Source organism: Cyprinodon tularosa, unplaced genomic scaffold (assembly GCF_016077235.1).
Source record: "Cyprinodon tularosa strain WSP-4 unplaced genomic scaffold, ASM1607723v1 ctg40, whole genome shotgun sequence".
Taxonomy (NCBI): Eukaryota; Metazoa; Chordata; class Actinopteri; order Cyprinodontiformes; family Cyprinodontidae; genus Cyprinodon; species Cyprinodon tularosa.
This window is the reverse complement of record NW_024039119.1, coordinates 1,448,390-1,475,699: the sequence shown is the minus strand read 5'-3', so window position 1 is coordinate 1,475,699 and position 27,310 is coordinate 1,448,390. Positions and strand designations below refer to the sequence as shown.

At 38.4% G+C, this 27,310-nt stretch overlaps 1 protein-coding gene across 1 annotated transcript in view; it reads left to right on the top strand.

Moving 5' to 3' along the window:
- The window catches only part of LOC119791816 (sortilin-like), a 39,824-nt gene extending 37,402 nt beyond the window's left edge, over positions 1 to 2,422 (top strand). Inside the window, exon 20 of the mRNA XM_038298136.1 lies at positions 1,593 to 2,422. Coding sequence (XP_038154064.1) covers positions 1,593 to 1,607 — 15 coding nt within the window. The 3' untranslated portion in view covers positions 1,608 to 2,422. The remainder of the gene's footprint in view (positions 1 to 1,592) is intronic.
- The last annotated feature ends 24,888 nt before the right edge of the window (positions 2,423 to 27,310 follow it).

The following is a 27,310-nucleotide window of genomic DNA, read 5'->3' as shown; positions in this document are numbered from 1 at the left end:
ACGGCCAAGCGGTGAGGAAGTGGGGGCAAGTTTGTGCAACAATGGAGTGACATGAGGGCGAAAAAGAGTGGGGATCCAGGTGGAAAAAGGGTCCCAGCGTTCTCACGCACCTCGCTCTTCTAGCTGGTCCATCTTCCCGAGTCGTTTTCCACAATGGCGGTCATACAAACAAAACAAGCCGGTAAGGTACTGTAAAGGAAGAAAATATTCTAACATAGTTAACTTTGGAAAAAGGTTGGCTTTTCATTTTCTTCCCTCTCCAGGTCCACCCGGCGAGCTGCGTTTGGTAATATGAAAATCAGCAAGGCGTGTTGACATCACAGAATTACAGAGTTTAATCCAATATAAGACAATGCATAAACTTAGAAATAAGACAATGCACAAACCTACACCAGAAACTGCAGAACAACAGAGACATACATTCCATTACCTGACATAGGAGGAAAGAAAGCAAAGACGTACAAGACATCTTTGGAGAGTTTGCAAGAGCAAAATCTGATCTTTTTCTTCTATTTAGAAAGCTTTATCCTCTTGTATCTAATCCATTCAAAAAGGGGCTGGCCCTCGGTCCTCCAACCAAAAGCCATCTCTGACACTGCTAGGGCTTCCCCTTATTTACTGCAAACATCTGGGGTCATTTGCTTCTTTATTTTAACAAGAAAAGGCGGAAAGCTTGTCCTGGCATCTAGAATTCCCAGGGTCATAAAACACAAGATAAGCTCCCACAGACAGCTTGTGGAATGCGGGGGCCTCACCATCCCTGGTTGTTTATTCTGGAAGACTTTTGACCTTCTGTAAACCAAGCAGAAATCTCTCCTGCAGGCTTAAATAATGTTCGCCCCCAGGAGATACTCATTTTATGGTATGGTGCTCTAAATACTTACCCATTAGTAGTTTTAAATCATTAACACAGCCTTGTTCAAAATTAAGAAATATGTTCAAGTGAGAGTGTTTACACATGCCATAAGATTAACTGTAATAAAGTCTAAAAATAATCATTTTTCTTTAACAGTACCAAACAGGAAATACGCATAGTGTAGAACAGATGTAGATTTGACCAATCAGAGGCCTCCTGTCTGCGGTCACCTACAATTTTGGAGAGGTGCAGCAGAGTGTCTGCAGAAGGGGGGGGGGGGGGCATATCTGCGTTAACTGACACACACGCAGAACACCTGGTTTCTGAGTATAAACCAGCCTTTAGCCAAAAGCATAACACAGATGCAGTAACCCCTTTTTAACCAGAGGAGGGAGCCAAAAAGTCATTTTTTTGTGCCTGTGTTTGTTTTTCTTTTTTACACAAAAGGGGAATCAAATTGTCCAAATAAGGCCTCAGACATGCAGACAATACAAGACGAGATCTATTTATATATTTATATACACAGTTAAATATCAGTAAAAAAGTTAATTTAGAGGTAAGTAACTTTAACTTAACATAACTGCATCCTCCTCCCCAATTCTTCGTTTGCACTAGATTTTATTTTTGGGTATCAGACAAAACAGATCCACATCACACCTTTTAGACTTTTAGGTATAAAGAAAGGGAAAGTTTGCTAATATCAAAGCTTGGTTACCCGGTTTGTTTCTCTTTATAGGATCTCTTGGAATAAAGCTGGTCCACATAAAGGCTTTTATTATGGTTTGGGGATTCCTTTCCTCCAACATCTGTTTTTCACCCCTCACTGCCCCCTGGTGGATGGATGTCCCTGCAGCAAAAAGTGCTAATATGTTGAGCTTTTATATAACTTTTGGCTTCTTCATAATTGTGAGAGCTGGTGTTGGACAGAGAAAACCCCTTTCGACCAGTGGACCTATCCGGATATTTAAGGGAGCAGCCAAGCAACAGAACATGTTTTATAAGCAGCATTAAACATTCAGAGCGCTATCCTGCTGTTATTTTAGTACTTTGTAAATGTAAAAACTGCCAGATACATTTCTGCATCATATGGAAAGCATTTCTTCAGCTTGTCACCACCTTCTGGAATTTCTTAATAGCTGGATGTTATTGTTTTTTCATAGGGATTTCTATTTTAGAGACAATGTTATCTGTATTTTCTCATTTAATCCTCACTTGTATTTATTGGATTTCAGTCACGTTTTTATTGCTCACCCCAACTGTTGAAAAGTAAGCGAAATATTTTAGTCTATTTGCAGCAAGAGAGGCAACTAGCTTCAATGAGTCTAATTCAAAACTGAGAATTTTATTGAGTATAGGTAAATTTGTGCTTCAGTTAAATCAAACATTTGGCCAAACGAATGTTAAAGTAACCTAAAACCATCAGTCCTGGGAACACATTTATTTTATCATTATAAATCATATAAACTATTATTGCTCCTTAAAGTAAAACGAAATATGCTCATATTCACTTTTGGGGACGTTTTATAAAAATATTGTCTCGAAGAAAAGATTGGTATAATAGAGTAAAATATAAGCTCTCAAAAAGAATTTTTACAAAGCTGCTTCTAATGGATGATCCTGAGATTTTTATATTAACAATTGTGTAATAATGACCCCTCTGGAAATAATTGCATGTAACAGTTTATTTAAACACTTTAAAATTTTGAGTAATCACCTACTGACAGCTACTTTACATGTCCAACTTAAACGTCCAGGTTAGATACTGTATATTTTCAAGGTCTTTTGTACGTTTGTACCCTTCTTTTTTAAAATGGTTCACCTGCATATGCTGCAACCATGTCTGCAGCATTTGACATTTTACCTTGAATTTATCCAACCAATTGTTTCCTTTTACTTTTTTAATTGTGAGTGAAATATAAACACAATTTTTATATCCATTAATTCATTCAGCTGTTTCTAAACACAGCACCCTCTACAATTATTGGCACGTTTGACTAAAAATGTAAAAATATTTGTGTTTCTTTGCAGAAGCATAATCTAATTCTTAATATTGAAAAGTGGCCCCTTGGTTGTTTATTTAGCTTGGAGAAAGATAATCATTTTAATTAAAATTATTCATACCAAAATCACTGCCAATGCAAAGATTACCATACAGCAGATTTAACTGAAGCATCGCCGTGATTTATGCCTCACTTTTAAAGCTTTTCAAAGATGTTAGGAACAGTAAATTGGACCTTTTGTTTCCATTGAGTAGAAATATGACGTTACACCGAGTTCCACTACAACAGGCCAATCTATTGAAATAGACTTTTCTTAAACTTATTTTTTTAAGCTTTCTATTAGAAAAATTGCTTTTGGGCATGCAGGTGGTGCAGCGGTTAGCGCGCATAACCCGTGTACGGAGGCATTAGTCCTCGACGCGACCAACCTGGGTTCGAATCCGACCTGTGGTCCTTTCCCGCATGTCTCTACCTCTCTTTCTCATATCCCCTTTCCTGTCAGCCTTAAATGATTCACCAGTGCTGCAAAAAACTAAAAAAAAAATAAAGAAAACTTGCTTTGGCAAAATAAAATTTTATTATAAACTGAGTGGAACAGAAGCATATTTTAAGGTATACATTATATTCATACGTTAATCAGTTTGTTCAGGATCTTAGTAATCTCTGAGTTCCCAGGTGTAAATTGAAAAAATGCTGATCTTAATTAGTAGGGATATATAGGCTTACCTGAATAAGATGTATCTACAGTCAGAGCAATAATGACAAAAATGTTAGAATGTAAAAGAAGTCTGTCTGAGGATCTAATTATATCTTGGGACCACACACAGTGAGAAGGAATAAAAATATAAACTCCAAAGCTCACATGTGAGATAACACATTTTTCAACACTATTTATTCATCTCTACAAGAGCCGACAAAAAGTATAGAGGGTGTTATTGGATTTAAAAATTTACAAGTAAAGAAGTTGATATGTAATAAATGGGACAGTTCTTAAACAGATTAAAAAGATTTTTCATACATGAACAAATAATGCTACACATTATGCTAACTAGAATGTTTTTTTTCTTTACCCTTTTGTGGGAGGTGACAATCTGAACTTAAATGTTAACTTTAAGGATATAAAATGTGCTTCCTTTTCTTTTTTCTTCTGCTCGCATGGTGAAAAATGAAAGACTTGAATTGTTGCCAAAGCACTTTGATTGTGAGTTTTTCTGATGTTTCGGGTGAAGTTAAAAAGACTTAACCCAGTTTAGGCCTACTTAGCATTTCATGGACAATAATGCTAATACAAACTTGAACTCATACCTTTGTCCTGATGAAGTCAAAGCAGGTACTAAAAAAATCTACGTATTTGATGTTAAATGTGGAGGAATCCAACATCACTTAAGTTGTACTTTTTACAGTCATTAGAACTCCTTTATGTTTGCTTTTCTGCTGGCTTGTTATAATTAGATTTCATTGTGTTTTAGTTGATTAACTGATTCTGATATTTTTTTTTTCCCGTACACTTGTTGCATATGTTTTGTTGTTTTTTTTTGCTTCGTAAAACGTGGAACATTAGTCAAACACACAGGGTTCTACAGTCAACATTTGTATTAGCTAGCAGAGGCATTTAATCCCAGTAAATAAGCTACACAGTGCTAAGCAGGCCTGATACTGAGGGATTTTCTCAAAATATGTCTGCTTTCTGCAAGCAAATCAAAAATGCCCGATACGTCCTAATTTACTCCATGGTAAGTGAGAGTAAACCCAGCTAATTACTGGACTGAGTGTGACTTTTATTTTGCACTTTAATTCAGATCTGTGAAAGTTTTGAAATGATTGTACGGCTGACCGAGAGGTGTTTCCCCATCATGATTTCCTCACTGCTGGGATGTTAAGAGGTCTACGGGTTGAACTGTGGTACAGATGTTTTGTATCAGTTTTTGCATTTATGGAATAAAAAACAAAAAAACGTGTGTATGCTTATTTTTTTTTAAATTATGCTTTTTTTGTTAGTGTATTTAAAAAAATGTATATAACATATATTATATCTATTATATACAGTGGGGCAAAAAAGTATTTAGTCAGCCACCAATAGTGCAAGTTCTCCCATTTAAAAAGATGAGAGAGGCCGGTAATTTTCATCATTGATATACCTCAACTATGAGAGACAAAATGAGAAAAAAAAATCCAGAAAATCACATTGTCTGATTTTTAAAGAATTTATTTGCAAAATATGGTGGAAAATAAGTATTTGGTCAATAACAAAAGTTCATCTCAATACTTTGTTATATACCCTTTGTTGGCAATTTTCTTTAAGTCTTCACAAGGTTTTCACACACTGTTGCTGGTATTTTGGCCCATTCCTCCATGCAGATCTCCTCTAGAGCAGTGATGTTCTGGGGCTGTCGCTGGGCAACACGGACTTTCAACTCCCTCCAAATATTTTCTATGGGGTTGAGATCTGGAGACTGGCTAGGCCACTCCAGGACCTTGAAATGCTTCTTACGAAGCCGCTCCTTCGTTACCCGAGCGGTGTGTTTGGGATCACTGTCATGCTGGAAGACCCAGCCACGTTTCATCTTCAATGCCCTTGCTGATGGAAGGAGGTTTTCACTCAAAATTTGACGATACATGGCCCCATTCATTCTTTCCTTCACACGGATCAGTCGTCCTGGTCCCTTAGCAGAAAAACAGCCCCAAAGCATGATGTTTCCACCCCCATGCTTCACTGTAGGTATGGTGTTCTTTGGATGCAACTCAGCATTCTCTCTCCTCCAAACACGACGAGTAGAGTTTTTACCAAAAAGTTCTATTTTGGTTTCATCTGACCATATGATATTCTCCCAGTCATCGTCTGGATCATCCAAATGCTCTCTAGCAAACTTGAGACGGGCCTTGACATGTACTGGCTTAAGCAGGGGGACACGTCTGGCACTGCAGGATTTGAGTCCCTGGCGGCGTAGTGTGTTACTGATGGTAGCCTTTGTTACTTTGGTCCCAGCTCTCTGCAGGTCATTCACTAGGTCCCCCCGTGTGGTTCTGGGATTTTTACTCACTGTTCTTGTGATCATTTTGACCCCACGGGGTGAGATCTTGCGTGGAGCCCCAGATCGAGGAAGATAATCAGTGGTCTTGTATGTTTTCCATTTTCTAATAATTGATCCCACAGTTGATTTCTTCACACCAAGCTGTTTACCTATTGCAGATTCAGACTTCCCAGCCTGGTGCAGGTCTATAATTTTGTTTCGGGTGTCCTTTGACAGCTCTCTAGTTTTGGCCATGGTGGAGTTTAGAGTGTGACTGTTTGAGGTTGTGGACAGGTATCTTTTATACTGATAACGGGTTCAAACAGGTGCCATTAATGAAGGTAACGAGTGGAGGACAGAGGAGCCTCTTACAGAAGAAGTTACAGGTCTGTGAGTGCCAGAAATCTTACTTGTTTGTAACTGACTAAATACTTATTTTCCACCATATTTTGCAAATAAATTCTTTAAGAATCAGACAATGTGATTTTCTGGATCTTTTTTTCTCATTTAGTCTTTCATAATTGAGGTATATCTATGATGAAAATTACCGGCCTCTCTCATCTTTTTAAGTGGGAGAACTTGCACCATTGGTGGCTGACTAAATACTTTTTTGCCCCACTGTATGTTTATTTCTGAAGCTCTTGGGCAATCTTTAAAAGTATGAACTCTAATGTGGGATAAAGAGCAAAGAAAAATGTCAGAATTTCCATATTTAATTCATATGATAAAGCACCTTTTTTAATGTTATATTCTTGTTTAACCAATGTCTACATCTAGCTTAAAGATCAGCCTTATTGGTTGTGTGGGAGTAGGATGCACTTTGTTTCTCCTGAGCAATGGTAAATAGTATGTAGTAGACTAAATAAATACACAGAAGAGGCTATTTTTTTTTAATAATAAAAATTGTAAAATGTAAGGCGGGCTGCTCAGTGTTGCAGTGGGTAGAACTGTTGCCTTGCAGCAAAAAGGTTGGATTCATGGCAGGGGTCTTTCTGCATGGAGTTTGCATGTTCTCCCTGAGCATGCGTGGGTTATCTCCGGGTACTCTGGCTTCCTCCCACAGTCCAAAAACATGACTGTTAGGTTAATTGGCTTTTCTAAATTCTCCTTAGGTGTGAGTTAGCTGGGGATTGGCACCAGCGATCCAACTGGGGATAAGCGTGAACGGAAAATAGATGGATGTAAAATGTAGCATGAATTTAAATACAAGCATATTTACTCTGATACCCCCTGATTAGATCTAATACCAACTTTTCCCTTCAGAGGCAACCTAAGTAATAAAATAAACATGGCTTCAACATAAACCAACTGACTGAAACAGGTCAACGATGTCACCAGTTATCTCCAACAGACTTGGAAACTTTGGAGGAACTACAGAGATTCACAGTTTTGTAATATAAAAATGCTCTAAAAATCTGGCCTTGATGGCAAGACAAAAGCCATAAAAAGTTTCCAGTACTATTCACCACCAGCCATTAAGGTGGAAACAAAAGACACAGGTATTTTTTGTGCAATGTTCCTTTGAAATTATTCTATTGCCTCTAAGAATGGATTTTAGGGGGTCTTTGCGTGCATGTAAACTTTACCAAAAGGTGTCCCAGCGTCCCCTAAAATGAGTTGGGGAAAACAGGTAGATCTCCTCAAATCATGAAAAATAAAGTCTCTTGGATGTATGCTCCAAAACCCACTGGAAGTCGGCCATTTTGGGTCAAAGTACAACTTTTGGCCATTTTTCATTTTCGCTCATGTCGAAATGATGTTGAAAGATTTCAACATCAACATGGTATAAGGTTGAACTTGTAACATCCATTTTTGGACATTCTTTCTATGAGGAGGGATAGAGAAGCTGGCTATTTATTTACTGCATATCCTCTTCAAAACCTCATTTTGAATCTCCATCCATTTTTATAAAATATGCTTTTAAATGAAAAATATATATATTATTCTTTAATTATTAATCAAGGGATACCGTAAATCCTCTAATATCGGTCTGTATTCCATTAGCAGCCGGTGTCGTGCCAAGGTAGTTATCCCTGCGAAAATTTGTATCCCCTCGTCGGGAGTAGAAAGAACAACCCGTGTTAACTCCGCCTCAATTCCAACGTGCAAAACTTTAAATTTGAAAGCTTTTACGTGTATGAAAGTTGAGCTTTACTGTTTTATTCTTTACTTCACATGTTATAGCAGAATATCGCCAGTGATATTGATTTAAAACTAATAATAAAACACAAACGTTTGCTTGAAAGCTGGTCGCTGACAGCAGTGTCTACTCCTTCCTCTGAAAGCAAACAGATCCTTGTTCTTTTCCTCACGTTCATTAAAAAAAATCTCTCATTGTTTCACAGTATCCAAATGTTCTCATCCCATTGAAAACTGTTGTAAACCATATACTTGTAATAAAAATGAAATAGAAAATGGAGTGCACGTGTAATCATTAAAGACTATATGCAGAATTTAGTTGAAATTTAGTACTTAAATCTATATTTGTGTTTATAGTAACGTACAATTTATCTATGTTGTACTATCCTTAATAAACAGTTTGTCTTCTAACATCAGCCGTTTTATTTCATCCCATATTGCCAGAACCAGCAATATGGGATGAAATAAAACCTGCCGTAATCTGTTCCCCCTGTCTAAATCAGACAAAAAAGGTCCCACCTTTTTCATTTTTGGCTTATAAGCATCTTTTATGATGACAACTAATCCCTGGAACTTTGGAGTTGATTGACCTTTATTTCTTAAAGTTACAAGGGGGGGAACAAATTATGGCAGGCCACCTGCCGTAATCTGTTCCCCCTGTCTAAATCAGGCAAAAAGGGTCCCAGTTTTTCCATTTTTGGCTTATAAGCATGTTTTATGATGACAACTAACCCCTGAAACTTTGGAGTTGATTGACCTTTATTTCTTAAAGTTACAAGGGGGGAACAAATTATGGCAGGCCACCTGCCGTAATCTGTTCCCCCTGTCTAGATCAGACAAAAAAGGTCCCAGTTTTTCCATTTTTGGCTTATAAACATATTTTATGATGACAACTAATCCCTGAAACTTTGAAGTTGATTGACCTTTATTTCTTAAAGTTACAAGGGGGGAACAAATTATGGCAGGCCACCTGCCGTAATCTGTTCCCCCTGTCTAAATCAAACAAAAAAGGTCCCAGCTTTTTCATTTTTGGCTTATAAACATCTTTTATGATGACAACTAACCCCTGAAACTTTGGGGGTGATTGACCTTTATTTCTTAAAGTTACAAGGGGGGAACAAATTATGGCAGGCCACCTGCCGTAATCTGTTCCCCCTGTCTAAATCAGACAAAAAAGGTCCCAGCTTTTTCATTTTTGGCTTATAAACATCTTTTATGATGACAACTAACCCCTGAAACTTTGGGGGTGATTGACCTTTATTTGTTAAACTTACAAGGGGGGAACAAATTATAGCAGGCAAAAAAGGTCCCAGCTTTTTCATTTTTGGCCTCTGGTTATGATGGTGCATGCATTCAACAACTGCCAATATGTTACACCCTGCTGTGAGATGGACTATTTAACCGCAGCTTAATATGATTTAGTAGATAACAAAACAGTTGTATTATTTCTTTCAGTGAATGACTTTTCCTACATTTCCACTTTTTAGACAAACTTGTTGCCTTTTCCCATTTAATCACTCTTCTCTTTCTCTTCATCTGCTCCTCACATGAACAAACTTATTAAATATAGAAGCCTTAATTAATATATCCTCTTCAGAAAGAAGGCTGCCTGGTGTCATCAGAAGGCTGATAACACATTAAACCACTAAATGTAGGCATTATAACAGGAAATAAAACACAGAGTGGCGTTATCTGATATGGAGGACATTAGTAAAAAAAATGTTTGCTGTGCAGATTAGCTCTAAAACAACCACTTTGTGCGAACTTGGATGACAAATGGTGGCACTATGCGTTTTATCAGCTTATTGGAGAAGGTGCCCCTGCTGTTTATTGGTAGGTAGGTTATTAATGCCAAGAGGAGCAAATGTAGCATCTTTTACTGCATGGCTCTAGAGCATAAACAGGGTCATTCATTGCTATTTGTTTCTATGAGGTCAGGGATTTTATCTCTGGTTTCTAATGGCAAAGTCTAATTCATTGCAACCAGATAAGCTCTACATGGCATGTAAGATAGTAACTCAATATAATGAGATGCTAACTCAATATTATGAGATAGTATCTCAATATAATGAAATACTATAGTATCTCATTATATCGAGATACTATCTCATATTGAGTTAGTATCCAATTATATTGAGATACTACAGTATCTCATTATATTAAGTTAGCATCTCATTATATTCAGTTACCGTCTTATTATAATGAGATATTATCCCATTATAATGAGATGGTAACTCAATATAATGGAGTGTATCTCATTATAATGAGATACATTTTTTTTCTTTTTTACAGAGTGGTGAAAACGGGCTTCCATAGGTCAAGTTGATACTTCAACTTTTACCAGAGTGTTTTTAAACTGCAGTATCTATACTTCTACTTAAGTAGAATATACTTCTACTTAAGACTGGCTGGGTGTGCTCCCTTCGTCCTCTGGCATGGGAGCTGGCTCGGAGCTCGTCTGCCTGGCTGTGTGTTTCCTGGACGGGGCCGCCTTTTACAGCTGCTTTTTGTGTCTCTGCTTCTGTCTCCTTGAACCCCAGTCAGCCTCGGCAGATGGCCGCTCACACTGAGCCTGGTTCTGCTGGAGGTTTCTACCTGTTAAAAGGGAGTTTTTCCTCTCCACTGTCGCTACAAGTATGCTTAGTGTGAGGGATTGTATTTGAGTCAATGAGTCAATGCAATCAACTGGTTTCCTTAGATAGAAAACTTTGTATCAATTTGACTGTATGATCTGGTTGAACTGTAAAGTGCCTTCAGATGACATGTGTTGTGAATTTGGCGCTATATAAATAAACTGAATTGAATTAACAAATGTGTGTACTTTTGACACCAGTGATTGTGGGACAATGAAGGGATTTTCTATTTTGTTCTATTTTATTCTCGAAAAGTTACAAATCAATCCACTTGACTTTATTTCCAAGTTTGAAGACGTTTTGCTTCCCATCAAGGAAGCTCTTTCAATTAAAAAAAAAGCTTCCTGGATTTTTTATAAAATTTTGTTTTCCAGAGCAATTGTGTAGCACTCAACAATGTGAATTTTGCCGATGCTTGAGCAACTCAGAAAAGTGCAGCTGTATTGAAACACACCCAGATTTGTGTCTGCCTACAGTATGTTTGTCCCAAGAAAAGATGGCAGAGTGAACATGTTGTCTCCATTGAAATACTGTTATAAAAATATGAAATTACATCTCTATCCTTTTTTGATGCTTTAGACAGATTTTATTTGTCATTTCGTTTACACAAGTGTAAAACAAAAAGAAATTTCGTTTAGAAACAGCTCACTGGAAAATGTCATCTTGTTAAAAGTGCAGCCTTGAAAAACAGTAAAAATCACTGTATATTTACAGTTCTAAATTTATATATATATGTAACACGGGGGAATTACCCGGATTGTGACAGAGGACGTGGCCCTAAACCAACTAGTAGACCACTGAAAGTATTATCAAGTAGCCTAGGGTCTCCCAATTAAATGTACCTAGGTAAGTCTGGCTTGAAATGAGGAAACAGATTTAGTATACAAATTATATATTTTATTTATGGATTATTTTACAATTGGAAGACAACTTTATTATTCTATTTTAAAATCCAATAAGGCACAAGAACCCATGACAGAAGAAGCAATCTGAGACTCTAGAAAAACACTGCAAACCACGTTAGTAGCACACAAGATCAAACAAGATTATATTAATTTAGAAGAACACGAATCTCACGTTGCGTCCTATAGAGCTGCGCCCAATCAGCTTATTTATAAAAGAAATAAATGGTCGTTCTGGTTCTGTAGTGCCCGTGCTACAACTCTAACTCCAGAGAAAACCTTTTACCAAGAGCATAACAAAAAAAGGGTCTCAATGGTGAGAGCATAATAAGCAACAGCAGCAATCTGTAACAACCAAAAAACAATAAAGTGTCTGCGGACCATTATACAGGAAATACAGAAATAAAAGAAAACAATGTACCTTCATCAGCCTCAGACAGGGATATATGCAGACGCTTCCATGAAAACTTTTCCAGCAGCGCGAATACCAAGATCCAAATTCTGTGTAGCAGCACGGCTCCCAACGCTCAAAAGAATCTACTGCACACCAAACTAAGCCGACTCTCATAGCTTGCTTGCACACCTGTTGCCTATATACGCTAATGAGCCTGTCTTCTTCTTCTTATGGGATTTTATGGCGGTTGGCAGACTTGTGAATTGTGCATTACCGCCACCAACTGATATGGAGTAAAGCAAGAAAACAGGAAACGATTCACCCCCCCCCAAAAAAAAAAAAAAACCCTGTGTAACTTAAACCAACATAATACTAAATCACATTTGCCCATATAATTTTAATTTACTCTAGGTCATCTTAACTCTGCCAGTTTCTGATGGTCCCATCGGTCCTCCCATCATACTTCCAACCATCTCCCAGTTCAAATCTTTAATGTCCAGATATTTTTCTGCAGCCTTCACTATTATTTAGATTTTTTCCGTTTTTTTTGTTGTCTGTGCAGTACAATTAATTACTTCTACCATGAAAAGAACAAAATTTGTCTTTTTAACAATAAGTGAGTCTTCATCAATTTTTAGAGATTTCTCTAGAGGTTTGGAATTTGCCGTGTGTTGAACTGTAGGTTTGGGTTTTTCTGACTGAGATGGGATCCTTTTTGCAGCTTCAGCGTAGGTTATTCCGAGCTCAAATTTCATTTTTTTAATTTCCTCAGACCTTTTGCTTGCTTCACAGCCGCGATAGGCAGCAGTATGTTCTCCACCACAATTACAGCATTTTATTTTAGCTTCTTTTCCACATTCACCATATTCGTGTTCTCCTGCACACCTTCCACACCTCTGTTTCCCTTTACAAACTGCTGCAATGTGACCGAATTTTTGGCATTTGAAACATCTCAATGGTGGAGGATTGTAGATTTTGACATTATAGCTTATGTAACCGATGAATACTTTTCTTGGTAATTGCTCTTCTTCGAATTTAATTAGCACAGATAAACTGTCAGATCTTTCTCCGTTTCTTGTTGTTTTTAACCGTTTTACTTCTTTTACTTTTGCACCGCTTATGTTTTCCAGAATCTCTTTTTCAGAAATTTTTAGAGGAACTCCTCCAATGACTCCCCTGCTGATCTTTTTGTTCTCCATTAAGCTGCACTGAACTCTTATCCCGTCAATTTTGTTGATCCGTATTGCTTTGCCTTGCTGGGCGCTGTCTCTGCAGTTAATTAGCAGGTCTCCACTGTACAGAATTCTGGCACCTTTGACTTCTCCGACAAGTTTATTGATGGTTTTTGTTAAGTGAACCGGATTCCAATTTGTAAAAGAGTCTGCCTGATTAACGACTTTGAATATGACTTTGAATTCATTTTGTTGTGCTGTGGAATGTATGGAATGATCATCACTGGATTGTTCTGAACTAGATTCCCCTTGAACTGATCTCTGTTTTTTCCGCTTTTTCTCATTTTTTGATGTTGCTATCTTCCAACCTTCATTGTCACTATTTCCCTCTTCCATCCCACAAGAATCGCTTCCTGTTTCCTCACTACTCACGGCCCAAGGCATTTCTCCATAAGCAGCTTCAAAACACGCGCCATGCACCAAACGACCATCCACCACCAATGAGCCTGTCAATTCTGTAAAGCAGACGTGAAGGTAAAGAAACGGAGCTGTGATGTGTTCAAGGACCCAAAACGGGTGGGAATTTACACCCACTAGACCACCCGGTTACATCCATATATATATACATATATATATATATATATATATATATATATATATATATATATATATATAAGCATTTTTATAAATGTGGCAGCTTGGTCAAGAAGGCACATTTTGAGCTCTAGTCTCTTTACTAGGTGATTTGAGCAAGATAATAATCATTCACAAGACTTATAATGAAGTAAATATGCAATAAATAGCAGATACTGCACAACTTCAGAGTATATGTGCAGACATAGTATGTTCTCATTAATATTTGGTGAAAACCAGACCATCAGTATGTGATGCATCATTTAGCTGCTCCGCCTGTAGATGGAGTCAAAGTCCTTTCATAACCTGGGATCTCATGCACTGTTTTTCAAACTTTACTGGAAAAACACTCACAGTTACAAAAAGACACTGAAGCAAAAGGTGATTAGATGTCACTTTGGGGTTAAAAGTTGATGATAAATGTATGAGAATGTATTGGTATGATTACTGCCCTTTTCAATAAATGCTTTAGCTTTACATGTGTTCATATTTGGATTTGTTTAGAGGGGGGAAAAAAACCCATAAATATTAATTGAATAAAACTTTTAGTGCTCCAACATTTCCTCTTTTACTGTATGAATTGAAAAAATGTTTCCTATAAATGTTCAGGGTTCTGAGGAACATGCATACAGAGATGGATTAAAAAATAAATATTTTTTTTTTTTAGGAATAGGCTATTTCAAAAAACATTTTCACTCTTCAAAAGGAATCTCTGTATTTAATGAAAAATGACAATTTTAACAGTTCATATGAGTGAAATGAATGTAGATAGTGTATATACCATCTTCCAGCTGGTCTGGGTTCAATTTCCCGACTGTATCTACAGTCATATTTATATGAAAGAAAATTATGAAACCAAATGAGGCTATTTTTTTCACATATAAGATACCTTTTAAAATAAGCATACTTTAAGGTTAAACCAGGTTTGGTCTGATGTAACATTCAAACCATAAATTTTTATTTTATTAGCTGTAAGCAGAAAGATCACAATGGAAAAAAAAGGTTTGAAAACATCTGTAGTTATTGTATAATGTTTTAATTAATAAAACTAGTTGTTAAAATTGAGGAACTTTACTATAAAATTCCAACTTATTTATCCAACATGGCTCGAGATTGTCTCGCGTGAGCTTTCAGACGTAGAGGATCTGTTACCTTGTTTCATTTGCACTTTGCCAGATGATTTCCATAGGATTGTGTTGCCCTTTTGTATAAACACTGTGCAGCACCTGTGATCCTAAAACCGAACACGGGGATGACCAGACAGACAATCTCCATGGATATATCCACAGATCATCATCTCAATCACAGTTCTTGTAAGATACGACAAACAAAGCTGCGAAAAACTTTTTTTGCCCTTACAGATTTGTTGATTTTGCCACTTTTGTCACATATCAGTGTTTCATCAAACCAGTTGAATGTTAAAGAGAACTTGACTAAATACAGGTAGCAGTTGTCAAATCATACCGTACATTTTTATTACGTAAACAAACTATCCAAACCAATTTGGCTCACTGTGAAAATAAAATAAAAAATATGCAACAGTACTGACCTTTCATTGGGAGTTCGCAGTCGACTTGCGGTACTTCTTGGAATCATACAGTCGCAGAATGTTTACTAAAATCATTTGTGGCCTAGTCAAAGTCATAAGATGTGTTGTGAATCGGTGATATATAGAATAAATTGAACTGCATGGAAAACCCTTAAAAGGCAGCTGAATAAACCCTATTGGGTGGGTCATGGTGACAGTGCCACATGCATTCTCACTGAAATCTGTCATTTCATTTGGTTCCAAAAAGCTCAGGGTGATTACTTTATCAATATTTATATAAGGGATTCAACTTATTTGTTCTGTTTCCTATACAAAGAGTTTGTTGCATAATTATGTTCGTATGAGTAATAATGATAGCGTGTTGCTTCAGTGTAAGTTGCTGTAAACCGTAGCTGGTCTCCTCAGGCCGGTTATGTCAGCCCGGGTCACCTCAGAAACAAGACTGCAGAATCGATTTCACACATTTCACCACTCTCCTGAGATAGACAGATAAATGGAGGATGACACTGGCTTTGGGTTGTGCTGAAGGAAATTACCTCCGTCTTTGTTCCTCTATCGCCCTCCTCTCCAGAAGTCAGGGCCACTTTATGCACGGCACACTGCTGGTTGTTGAGACATCGGTTAGAAGACAAATTTGTTAAAGATTTCAAAGAGCAGAGTTTATTACCGCCTCCAATCAGTTGCCTTGCCAGAGGTATCCATAGCAACTGAAAGAGTAAAAGGAAGGCTTGAGATCTCCGGGGAAATGGGAAGAGACGGAGAGAAGGACTTTGGTTGCCAGATGAGGACTTATCAAAGTAGACACTGTGTGAACAATCTGAAGGAATAGACAGCAGAGGGAACCATAGAAAAGGGTGTCCTTATTGCTGCTCTGCCTTTTTACATTGCTCTTATAATCTCCCTAGAAACCAGGCAGATTTGTCTCAGTTTTACATCTTTAACTGAAAAAATTATTCTCTACTGTTTCGTTTTTTGCTTATATGTAACAAAGATAGTGATGCAGTAGTATCATACATGGACATAAATTATAGAAACAATGTGATTCAACAAATGAAGACTTTCTTTTTGTCCTTTTTGTTTGTCGAGGTTCTGGTTAGGCTTTGCATTTTGCAGCTTGTTGGAGGAGTTTAACACATGCACCAAGTGTTTGCAGCATTTGCATTTAAATAGACCGGGGCATATAAATCCAAAATTATAGTTTTTGCAAATAAATCAAGTATATCTGTGGGTTTTGAACTGTTGCTGAGGGAAAACACCCAAATCATACATCTTGATTGCAGCACTTATTCATTCCGAAAAGGACAGCATTATGTGGCATTTTGTTATTGCTATTTACCAAATAGCTTATAGATGCATTGGTGCCGTTCTTTAAAGGAACACATTTTTCATTAGAAATGGCAGGGCAGATTATTTAGTTCCTGTTCCTACAGCCATTGATGTTAGTGGAGTTAGCAGTACAAGATTTAGAACATTTACATCTTAGAAATGTATTCACACCTATTAAACTGCTCCAACCTCAATGTACTTTGCTGGAATTTTAGATATGAATATATGTGCTTTTCTGTTTAGTTAAATGGGTGTGTTTCGTTATTGTCCAAAGTGTTAGATTCGATTCAGACTTTGACTAGGCCACTTTTTTTTTCCCTACTGGAAGATGTATGGAGATTATGTTGCCTCTACAGGCTTTACAAGAACATTTTCCTCCATCTTTTAATGATCCCAGATAAGATTCCTTGTCTCTCCACTGATGGCGAGACATCGCTGTCTGATCAGAGTGGCATCCTCATAATCCAGATTTTTCATCGCCACGGATAACTTTTTACAGCAGTAATGCCAAGCTTTCCAGCTGCAGCCACTTCAGTCCAGGAGAGCGACTAAATGACAGTAAAATCTGCATCTTCTTGATCTGTTTTGCATCTAGAGGAGTTAACTGATAAATCAAACAGTTAGTCTGGTCGGTAGGAACACACAAACATCTTTCCCATCCATGTAGGTGCGAATTGGGTCCCTTTGCTCATTTTTCAAAACAGAAATAGAAAGTTTTTCAACTAAAACAGACTGAATAGCATAGTCTACAGGTATGTCCACTGATGCAGCCATGTTTGTTTTACTTCAGCTTGCCGGTTCTGGTTGACATCATACACGTTACTGCATTTTATTGGATCAAAACAGTTCTGTTTTCAATGCTAATGGATCTATTGGCTTCTGGCACGATGTACTTTATGATATTCACAAACCTAACAACAATTCATCTGTCTTGCAAGGTAACCATCTTCTGCATGCTTGCTGTCCCCCCCTGGTAAGATAAAAATGGGAATTTGTGTTTCCTTTTTTTTTTTTTTTTTTTTAACAAAAATGGCCTCCTTCTTGGAAATGGATATCTGTTGATCTCTGCAGCTCCTAACCAGGAATCTCTTGGCCACTTCTATGATCAATGCCTTCTTTGCTCCATCTATCATTTGAAGAGACTGATCAGGTCTTGGTAGGTTTTCACTTATTTAGTATTTAATTCAAACCTTGGGTTATTGTTTTGTAACATCACCCAGCTTTAAACTTCACTGCAATTTTCTCACCTGACTAATGTTTTCTAAGGACAGCAATATTAATGCACATATTTACACAAAGATGAACCCCACACTGGATTTTATTTCAGGGGTATCAAAGTGAAGGTGTTTGGCTACAAAGAGATCATTTTACATTCAAATTTTCAGAAAATAATGATAAAAATTTATAATTTAGTTTTTACTTAACCCACAAACACGTTGATATTTTTGAGTGCTATATGACAAATTGTGAAACATTTTAAGTATCATGATGAGAAAGGCACTGTAGAACCGGTCTGCAGATATGTAAGCATACAAAGCATTTATTGTCATGATCTGGCCTGTTTGCTCTCCCTTAATTAGTAATTCCTTTCACCTGCCCTCTTCCCTCCCTGCCTCATAATAATTAATTCCTCTCACCTGTTTCCTCTGGTTTATATTCAGTTCAGCCTGAGCATTCAGTGCCAGATCATTGCTTGTCTTTCTTTCAGTCTTTCTGTTCAGTTTTTATTTGGTTCATGTCCTGGATCCTAGCTGCCAATGGAAAGAGGGTTTTAGTGTTTGTCTCATCTCCTGATCGTCCACTGTTCCTCCCCTGTGGAGTCCTCTGGGTTTTTGGCTCATTATGGGGGGAGGTTCAGTTTTTATCTAAGTAAGCCTGGCTCCAGGGTGGAGACCAGTTTAAAGTCTGCTTCAAGTTCCGGTTCCTTAGTCCTGTCTCGGCTACCCTCTTCCACTGTGCCTGCCTGTCTGCATCTGATCCTGTCTGCTCCTGTGCGTGACCTACTGGTCATGCTTCTGGTCCCAGTAAGACTCTGAACCAGTGGCGGCCGGCCCATAGGGGGCGCTGGGGCACCGCCCTCCCTGATAAGAAGAGAGAAACGTAAAATATATTTTTAGAAATTAAATCATAAATGTCAGTTTTACTCTCTAGACTGTGTACCTATAAGCAAAACAAATGATATAAACTACATTTCCCTACCTACTGTCATTAATTTGTGGATTTCCACAGACAGACTCCTACCGTCTCTGTTCTGGGGGCGCCTATCAGACAGCCCCACATTTGCAGAGAATCTGTCAATCATGTACTTTTGCTAGGTGAATTTAATGGCCAATCAGCGTCTCGGAACTTTATGGTCTTGGGGCTCTGAAAATACTGCACTTTTACAGGCTTCTGAACCCAAGCGCAGGTGCAGACAATTAAAGGGAAGATGGCGAATGTAACGAGCGAGATGCAGCTTCCAGCAAATTCGGTGAGATCCTTATTTATCTACCCGTTTGCCAGAAGAACATCCCTGTTGTAGGATATGAACATTTCATGTCATGGTTATTGTGACTCTGACGAATCCACCTCGTCGCTTAAAACAACCTCTCTAACTTTGCGCGCCACACACACATTCCTGTTATACTGTGTTTGTGAGGACCAATACACTCGCGCTGAGATCAGTAGCTCCATGAACTTAAAACACACAAGCTGTTCCTGGTTACCTGCTGGCGTATTGAGGGTGCACACTTAATATTTCAGTGGGGTTAGTCGTGTGTGTGTGTGGGTGTGTGGGGTGTGTGTGTGTGTATGTGTGGTGGGTGTGTGTGTGTACGTGTTTATGCTATGGGGACTTGTCATCTTCAGTCTGGCTGCATCTTTGCTGGGTTCAAATCCAGTTTGGTGTAATTGAATAAGTCAATGAATCTGTGTAAAAGAATTAAGTTGTAAAAATTATTTGTTTTTGTACATCAATTGTTTGTGGAGGTAATATATGGACAAAACTGATTAATGAGAAGAAATCAGAAATAAGAGAGCCTGAGGTGAGGGGCTTAAACTATTTAATGAGGGCTGTGGGAAGAAAAGCGGCAATTTTTGTTGTCTGTTTCTTTGTTACATTGCTGGTAACTGGAGGGAGGCTGAGGCCCAGAGTATCTGGTATATGTTTAGTTTCTTTTGCACCCTGTTTTGAGTTTTTGAGCTCAATAAATCACCAACACCGGTAACCCGACTGAGCCTGGATTCTTGGAGGCCAAAGAACCCCGTCACAGTGACCAAAATCATCACTGTTACTGTTATTATATAGTAAATTAAATCATTACTGTTAAATTGTATGTATTGTCCAATTGTTTAATCAAATTCTTATTCCGGATTAGTTGGAGACATACACTAGGCTATATCAGCCCCACCAAAAATATTTTTCACCAGCCGCCACTGCTCTGAACCCTCCTGGAAGCCTGTGGATTCATGGAAGTCTGGATCCTGCCACCTGTCTCTGTTCCTGTCTGATCTGGATCATGCCTGTTCCTGTCTGTTCTGGGTCCCTCACCAGGATCAGCTTCCACCATCACCTCTGGGACTGCAGCACTGGGACACTTGTGGTCTGGACTGTTAAACCAGGTAAGTGACCAACACAGTTAATCTTCTATTGGTTGATTGTGGTCACTTACCTGTGTTTCCTCCCTAGAGTGTCTGAGATTGGGCGGTGCTCCGCCCCCCCTGCCTGCAGTGTCCGCGAGCCACAGCTCTGCTTTTGTTTTGTTTTTATTTTAATAAACCTTTTTAACTTTCCTACTGACTGTCTCTCCTGAATACTGGGTCCATCTGTCCTCGGTTCATGACATTTATCTCTAGCATTTGCAGAAGAACTATCAATACTGCTGCATAAAAAGCAGTGTAGCTTTCAGATACACCTCTGTCCATAGCTGGTTAATTAATCTGAATCAAAGGGAGACAAATCGTGTAAAATATAAGCTGCAAGCTTCGGTCTATGGGTTAAAGGCAGACAAGCCATCAGGGAGAAAGAGAGATTAAGGGTGAATCCTCCTCAGACCTTTTCATCCCACTTTATTCTGGTATAGAAGTCATTAAGATTCATATCTCTGATTCTTTACTTCTTTCTGCTCACTTCATGCATCTATATTAGAGAGCGAGAGGGAAAAACAACAAAACCTGCACACCCACACCAAAATCTAAAATGGTGATGCAGCGTTTGTTTTCAGACAACATGCAAGATTATACTGAAAAAGTGAGAGAAAGCGAAATAGGGCAGAAGAAGAGCAATGGATGGAAAGATCTAGGGGCACACAGCTGGTTTGTATTCCTGAGGCTCAGCTTAGAGGCTGCTGGTGCACAGTGGACATCACGGAGGAATTTCAATGCGGTTGCAAAAAACATGCTGTTGTCTGAATCTCTGTACTTTATAAACGTAGGTTTCTTACCAGCGACTGTTGCATCAGATCAAACACATTTAAATCAACAGCGAATCCCCATTTTCTTTCACATGTAAGTCAAACTTTACAAAACTTTACAACAAAAAAAAAAAAAATCTACCTTTATTACATGCGGCTTATTGTTCTCCATTTTGGGTAAAAAAAAAAAAAAAAGGATTTGCCTAAACGCATAGTAAGAAATACAAGAAAACAACTGCTGGTTCTGCTTTACGGGTGATGGATTTAAAGGGTCAGCGTTTAAGATTAGAATCCATCTAGTGGTAAAATAAATGAAGAAAAACAGACTCCACATAAAGCTTCTGAGACCTAATACATACACAATGGAGTAACATTTTACTGTTTCTGAATGCAGGGGACGTATCAAGCTCCACACCCTTGTTAAATAAGCTAAAATTAACAAAGAAACACATTGAACTTTTCTCTGAAAGCAGGACTGAAAGTATTCTATGTGTATTAGCTGGCTTGACTTCTCTTAAAGTGAAAATAACAGCTCCTTGGGTAAAAATGATAAAACTATTTTTTTACATTTATTTTGATCGCTTTTGTAATAATGCAATCTTGTGAATTAAGTTAGTTTGTTTGACTATTTAATTTCCACTATAAAGGTTAACAAAGTGTTTGAAAAGAAAATATATAGCAAAACAGACAGTCAAAAGGTATATAAAAGCGAAGATGTCATGAATGAACTAATTCTTTGGTATCACTGGCATAACACTAAGGCCACACTGGCAAAAAGCACTGAGTAGTGAAGTTTCTAGCTTACATATGGGCTCATAATAAGACCACATTATTGGTCATTTTTCCTGTGTTGGTGAGCAGGTCAATCACTGCATCGCCAACCCCCACACAATTTTTTAAAACACTTTTAAAAGGAAATGAATACATTCATCGAATTTGAACATGTTTGTTTGGTTCATCTTAATGCAATCTAATTCTGTTGAAATATATTTGTCCCTGCATCGAATTAAGTAATGTTCAACTAACTCATAACATGTAAATAATCCAATGACAAATGAATTGGTTTTATCAACTCAAATTTATTTTTTAAACAGTTGTTGTTTAAAATAACCTTGACAAAAAATATGTGATCACAGATGTTGGCCTCAAGATAACTTTTGGTTTCATCTGTGTGGACTTGTGAGGCATAGTAGCTGTGAGGCAGCTACTATTTCTTTTAGATGTAAAATTACCTGCACTGCTGGCTAAGGCCCCGTCCACATGAAGTCAAAACGAACACGAAACGCTAATATTTTCTAGAACGTTTGTCGTAAAGACGGAGACATAAAATAAATGTGATCGTCCACACGAATGCATGAAAACGCTGCAAAATGTATGCAAGGCCTGTAAGTTGCGCTGTCGTGCCAAAGCAAAAATAGGCGACGAAATGTTGGGCATGCGCACTAATATTTATACATGGTTGCCCTGCGGGTCCATTTTCGTGGTTCAGTCAAATTCAGGTGCTGAACTATGTCGTCGATATTGCTCTGTTCTTCCTGGAGATATTCCAGAAGAAGAAGATTCTGTTGTAAGCCCGACAGCAGGGTGAGTAGCATTAGCAGCAACCATTCGACATAGTACGGCACCATTGTTGTTGTGATACTGTGTCGCGCATGCGTGTTTAGAGGTGACGCTATGACACATGCGTGTAAAAAAAAAAATGCTGTTAGAGCTTAAAGCTACAGTGTGTAATTTTCAGCGACATCTAGCGGTCAGACTGCAGACCGCAGCAACATGAACATCTCCCCCCCACCGCTTCTCCCCCCCAACAGTACGGCGAGCGTTACGGGACAAAATTTCTTCCACGACGTCCGCATCACCTACCCTCTCAAGTGATGAGGTTTGTTTACATAGATAATTTTACAGATAGTATTTCATTAGTCTGAGTAGGGTATAGATTTCATGTAGACTTAAGATAATAAATATACCCGTTATTTTTTCTACATCGTTGTGACGTTTTGGTGAGCTGCTTTGCATGGTGATATAAACAGACTACTAATTGTAGTCATTAGTTTAACAGCGAGATTGTGTTCGCTGGAAGAATATATATTCCCCGTTTACAGAGTCCAAGTCATTTTGGTGGCACGGGGGTTACAAGGCGAGGAAGAGGGAGAGGGCGAAGGCAGGGAGGCCGTGCAGCTAGGGCCAGGCGAGAGAGGGGTGCCAGCGGGGTGAGAGCAGAGGAGGAAACGCTTGAAGATCTCCAAAGGAGCCGGAGAGAAGTAACCGAGGTATATATCCAGAAAATTATTTTACAGAAAATTACTGAATCATTACCTGTGAAACGTCAGGGACGTTGCTGAATAAGTATACTGGAGAGTAACAGCATCATCACGCAGCATGTTATTGTTTTAGACAGGTCTGAGCATCCTGTACTCCAAAAACTGCAGTGATATTAGACAATTGTGTGTGTAGGATTAATTACCTGTCCAAGAGAAAACTGGCAACTTGAGCGTCACTTTGAAAACCTTTTTCCTCCATCAGTGACTTCCATCGTGTAAATGCCGTGCCAATGTTGATCCGTGTTTTTTGTCGTTTCTTGTCACGCTTGCGTTTATTCTCGTCGTGTTTCCGCTTCTTAGATGACGGGGGTTCGGTGTCCGCCGCTTTTCATTGTGATACAGAGTAGGCATGATCCTCCATTCGTCTGATGTTTGGCCACACAGTGCCAAACAGTTTGCAAAGTCACTCACGCCTGCCGCCTTTGTTCACCTTTCTTGTTACTGAGGCGCAGTATACCTGCTTCTTCTTCTTCTTTGGTTTCAGGCAGACTAAACGCTTCTCAGGCATAATACTGCCATCTACTGTTCAGTACCGTCTCAGTTCATCTCTCTCAACTTGCCGTAGTTATTTTTGAGCGTCATGGGAGATCTCGCAATCGCTAGTTTGTTGCCTCTGCGCTTGCCGTAGCGCAAAGATGTCAGCCTCCATGGCTGCGAGACCCGCTCCTATGTAATTATAAATAACGAATTCTAAGGCAGCGCAAATATTATGGTTAAAAGGCTGAGCTCATAGGTGATGATAAATAACATAGTTATGTATAATATATTAAATTTCTGACTTTATATGCCTGTAATTATTACACACTGTAGCTTTAAAGATGGAAACGCGAAAACTGCGTTTTTCAAAATCTTCCCACTCTGAAGGCTGAATAAAAAAAAGATCGTTTACAGACCCCCGAAACGCCGGCTTCGTATGGATGAGAGGCTGGTTTGGTGAAAAATTTGTGCGTTTAGGCCAGGGTTTGGCTTCGTGTGGACGGGGCCTAATTCTCTGGCAATTGTGGTCCTATAAAATAAAAGAAGGTATCTTAGCAAGGACCAGTTTTCATGAGCATTGCAAAGTAACCTGAAATTCTTAAGCTCACTTAAAAGGCCATCTTTGTAAGCTCACAGGTGGCCTTATAGTTAGCTCAAGAATTGTAGGTTACTTTGCATTGCACATAAAATGTTCATACATATTGTGTTACATCACTTAAATATTACTAAATAATTCTGGAACCAATTACTTTAGGTATGTTGAATGGTAAGAAATTGTTTCTCCTCAAGGAGGAGCTTGAATCATTTTTTTGAGGGCATAAGCCTGCTCAAAGAAAATAATCATTGTTTTTTCAGTAAGGATTTTTTCTCACTGTTTTAATATTTTTTATGTTGACCTTGTGCTTAAACACAAATGTAAGTGGTGTTACTTTCCAGACATTTGACAATAATGGAGTGGTCGCTTTGAGCGCTAGTGATGTCTATACTTATTTATGTCCATGTACACCTCAAAATATGTAAAATGTGCACTTCCACACATCAAAATGTCATGTTTTTTTTTTTATGTTTTTTTTTTCAAATATAAAGATTTTCTTTTAGGATCTGGTTGCCTTTATCTGTATAGTTTTTAAGGTAGGTAGACAGGAAATGGGATGGGGGGGGGGGGTCATGCAGAAAAGGTCAAAAGGTCAGGACTCAAATCTGTGACAGTCGCATTGAGGTTCAAAGCCTCCATACATGGGTCACTTGCCTAACCCCTGCACCACCACCACACCCCAAAAGAACTTGAATGGTTCATCTCTTTGGCGTTATCTTGCTTGAGACATCAATTCTGACCAGTGCATCAAATAAATGGGTTTTATTTGCCCTGGCTCATTGCATCTTTTTTTCCCTTTGACTCTAAGGTTCAGCACCAAACATTATCTTATCACATATCCAAGTCACTTAGGAAGTGAAGGTGATTCAGTTCATTCTTTAATGTCTGCAACGGCAAATTTCTAAACAGCTATTAGAAGTGTTCTTGTTGAAAAGGTATATTTCTAGATCAGGAAATCAAGCACTCCCTGTTCAGCATGTGGGAATAGCTGATCCAGGGGTCATCTCATTGTCCATATATGGTACTCACTTTCTGGGTGACTGAGGTGTAACTAAAACTGGTTTTAAAGTGATCCACAACTAGTTGAATGTGTTTACCTAAATATGTTGCTTCAAATTTGCTGTTTCTGATATTTAAAAAAAAATCCTTATTACTTCAAATATTATGTATCCTTTGCTATATTTTCAATTATGGAGGAAAACACAGGAAGGCTAACATTACTCAAGTTGTTTTTTTTTTATTGTGTCTCAGTGGTGTAAAATTTATACAATTCCACACTGTGTCGCTATGTCAAAGTTTTCATGAGCCATTATACAGTAGATATCTGTTCAAACAAACAAAAGTGATTGGCTTGTTGTGATCCACTGTTTACCATTTTAGCTAGAGCTAGCAGAGAAGATAAGGAAAAAACAAGGCAGAATAAAATAAGCAAGTGTTTAAATTGACAGTGAAGCATCTTTAGTCATTGTAACAGATCTAATATATCTTTGAAAATGTCTGAGAAAAAATAACAGTAAACAGCTTCGCTGAGAGACCACAGCTCTTTCTGGAACTCCATCTTGGTTGACATCTCCAAGCAGCAGCCGGCACAATAGGGTAGAAGAGAAAATCCCTTTATTGTCCCACAATGGGGACATTCTGGTGTTTGCAGCAGCAAAAAGGTTATAGAAAAAATGGTCACACAAATTTGGACCTTAGAAAAGTGTATAACAATAACATAATAGTGAGTAAGAGTTAAAAAATAAATAAATAAACAAATGAAATACTGTACTTTACAGTGTTTTAACAATATAAATACTGTGCACCTGGAGAATAAATAACCAATATATAGCAATGGACATTTTTACAGTAATGGATATTTGAAAATAGCAACAATAACTTATTGAGGTTGTTGGGAACAGTGGTGGTTATGGAGTCTTCCAGCTGCTGGGAGGAAGGATCTGTGATAACCCTCCCTGGTGCATTTAGGGTGCAGCAGTCTGTCACCGAAGGAGCTCTCCAGCTCTGCAACCGCTTCATGCATGGGGTGGGAGACATTATCCATGTTCATTTAGTTAGGATCCTTTTGTTTCCCACCTCCTGCACTGAGTCCAGAGGGCATCAATCACAGAGTGGGCCTTCCTGATCAGCTTATCCAGATGCCTTCTCTCAGCTACAGATAAGCCACTGCTTCAACAGACAGCTCTATTGAAGATGGCCTATACTACAACATAATCATAGAAGGTCTTTAGGAGCGCCAAAGGACCAAAGGACCTCAGTCTCTCAGCAGGAAGAGTCTGCTCTGACCTTTCTTATACAGAGCCTCAGTGTTGTGAGTCCAGTCCAGTTTGTTATTCAGATGAACACCTAGGTACTTATAAGAGTCACAATCTCAACGTCCCTTCCTTTGATGTTCACTGGTGTCAGTAGGAAGGATCTGCTTCTGTGATAGTCCACCACTTATTCATTGGTTTTCCCTTCCCAAACTGGAATTTTGCGCGAGGGGCTGGACCATGGTTTGCGGGTGATTTAACAAGAGCGATTGCGTAACTGGTGGCAGGTGCAAAACTGTTGGAGACGCCCTATTTAAATGATGGTTTTGCGCGTTTTGTGGTTTGCGGCAAAGTAGTTTGTGCAAACTAGTGCATTAAGAAATTTTAATTTTACAGTGGCACCCCCACCCCCTCCAAAAAAAAAAAAAAACAAAAAAAAAAAAAACAAATATATATATATATATATATATATATAAACTTTGGCAACCTTTATTCCCGAAGGTGGTATGTGGCTGAATTTGTACTTCACTGCAGTAAAAAAACAAAAAAACAGGTGTTTTGTATTGGCCTGTAGAAAAATGCACATACCAAATGGCTCACAATGGGACTGTGGATGAGATGACTGTGCGTACGCATCCCCGCAGCATTGGCATGTTGCT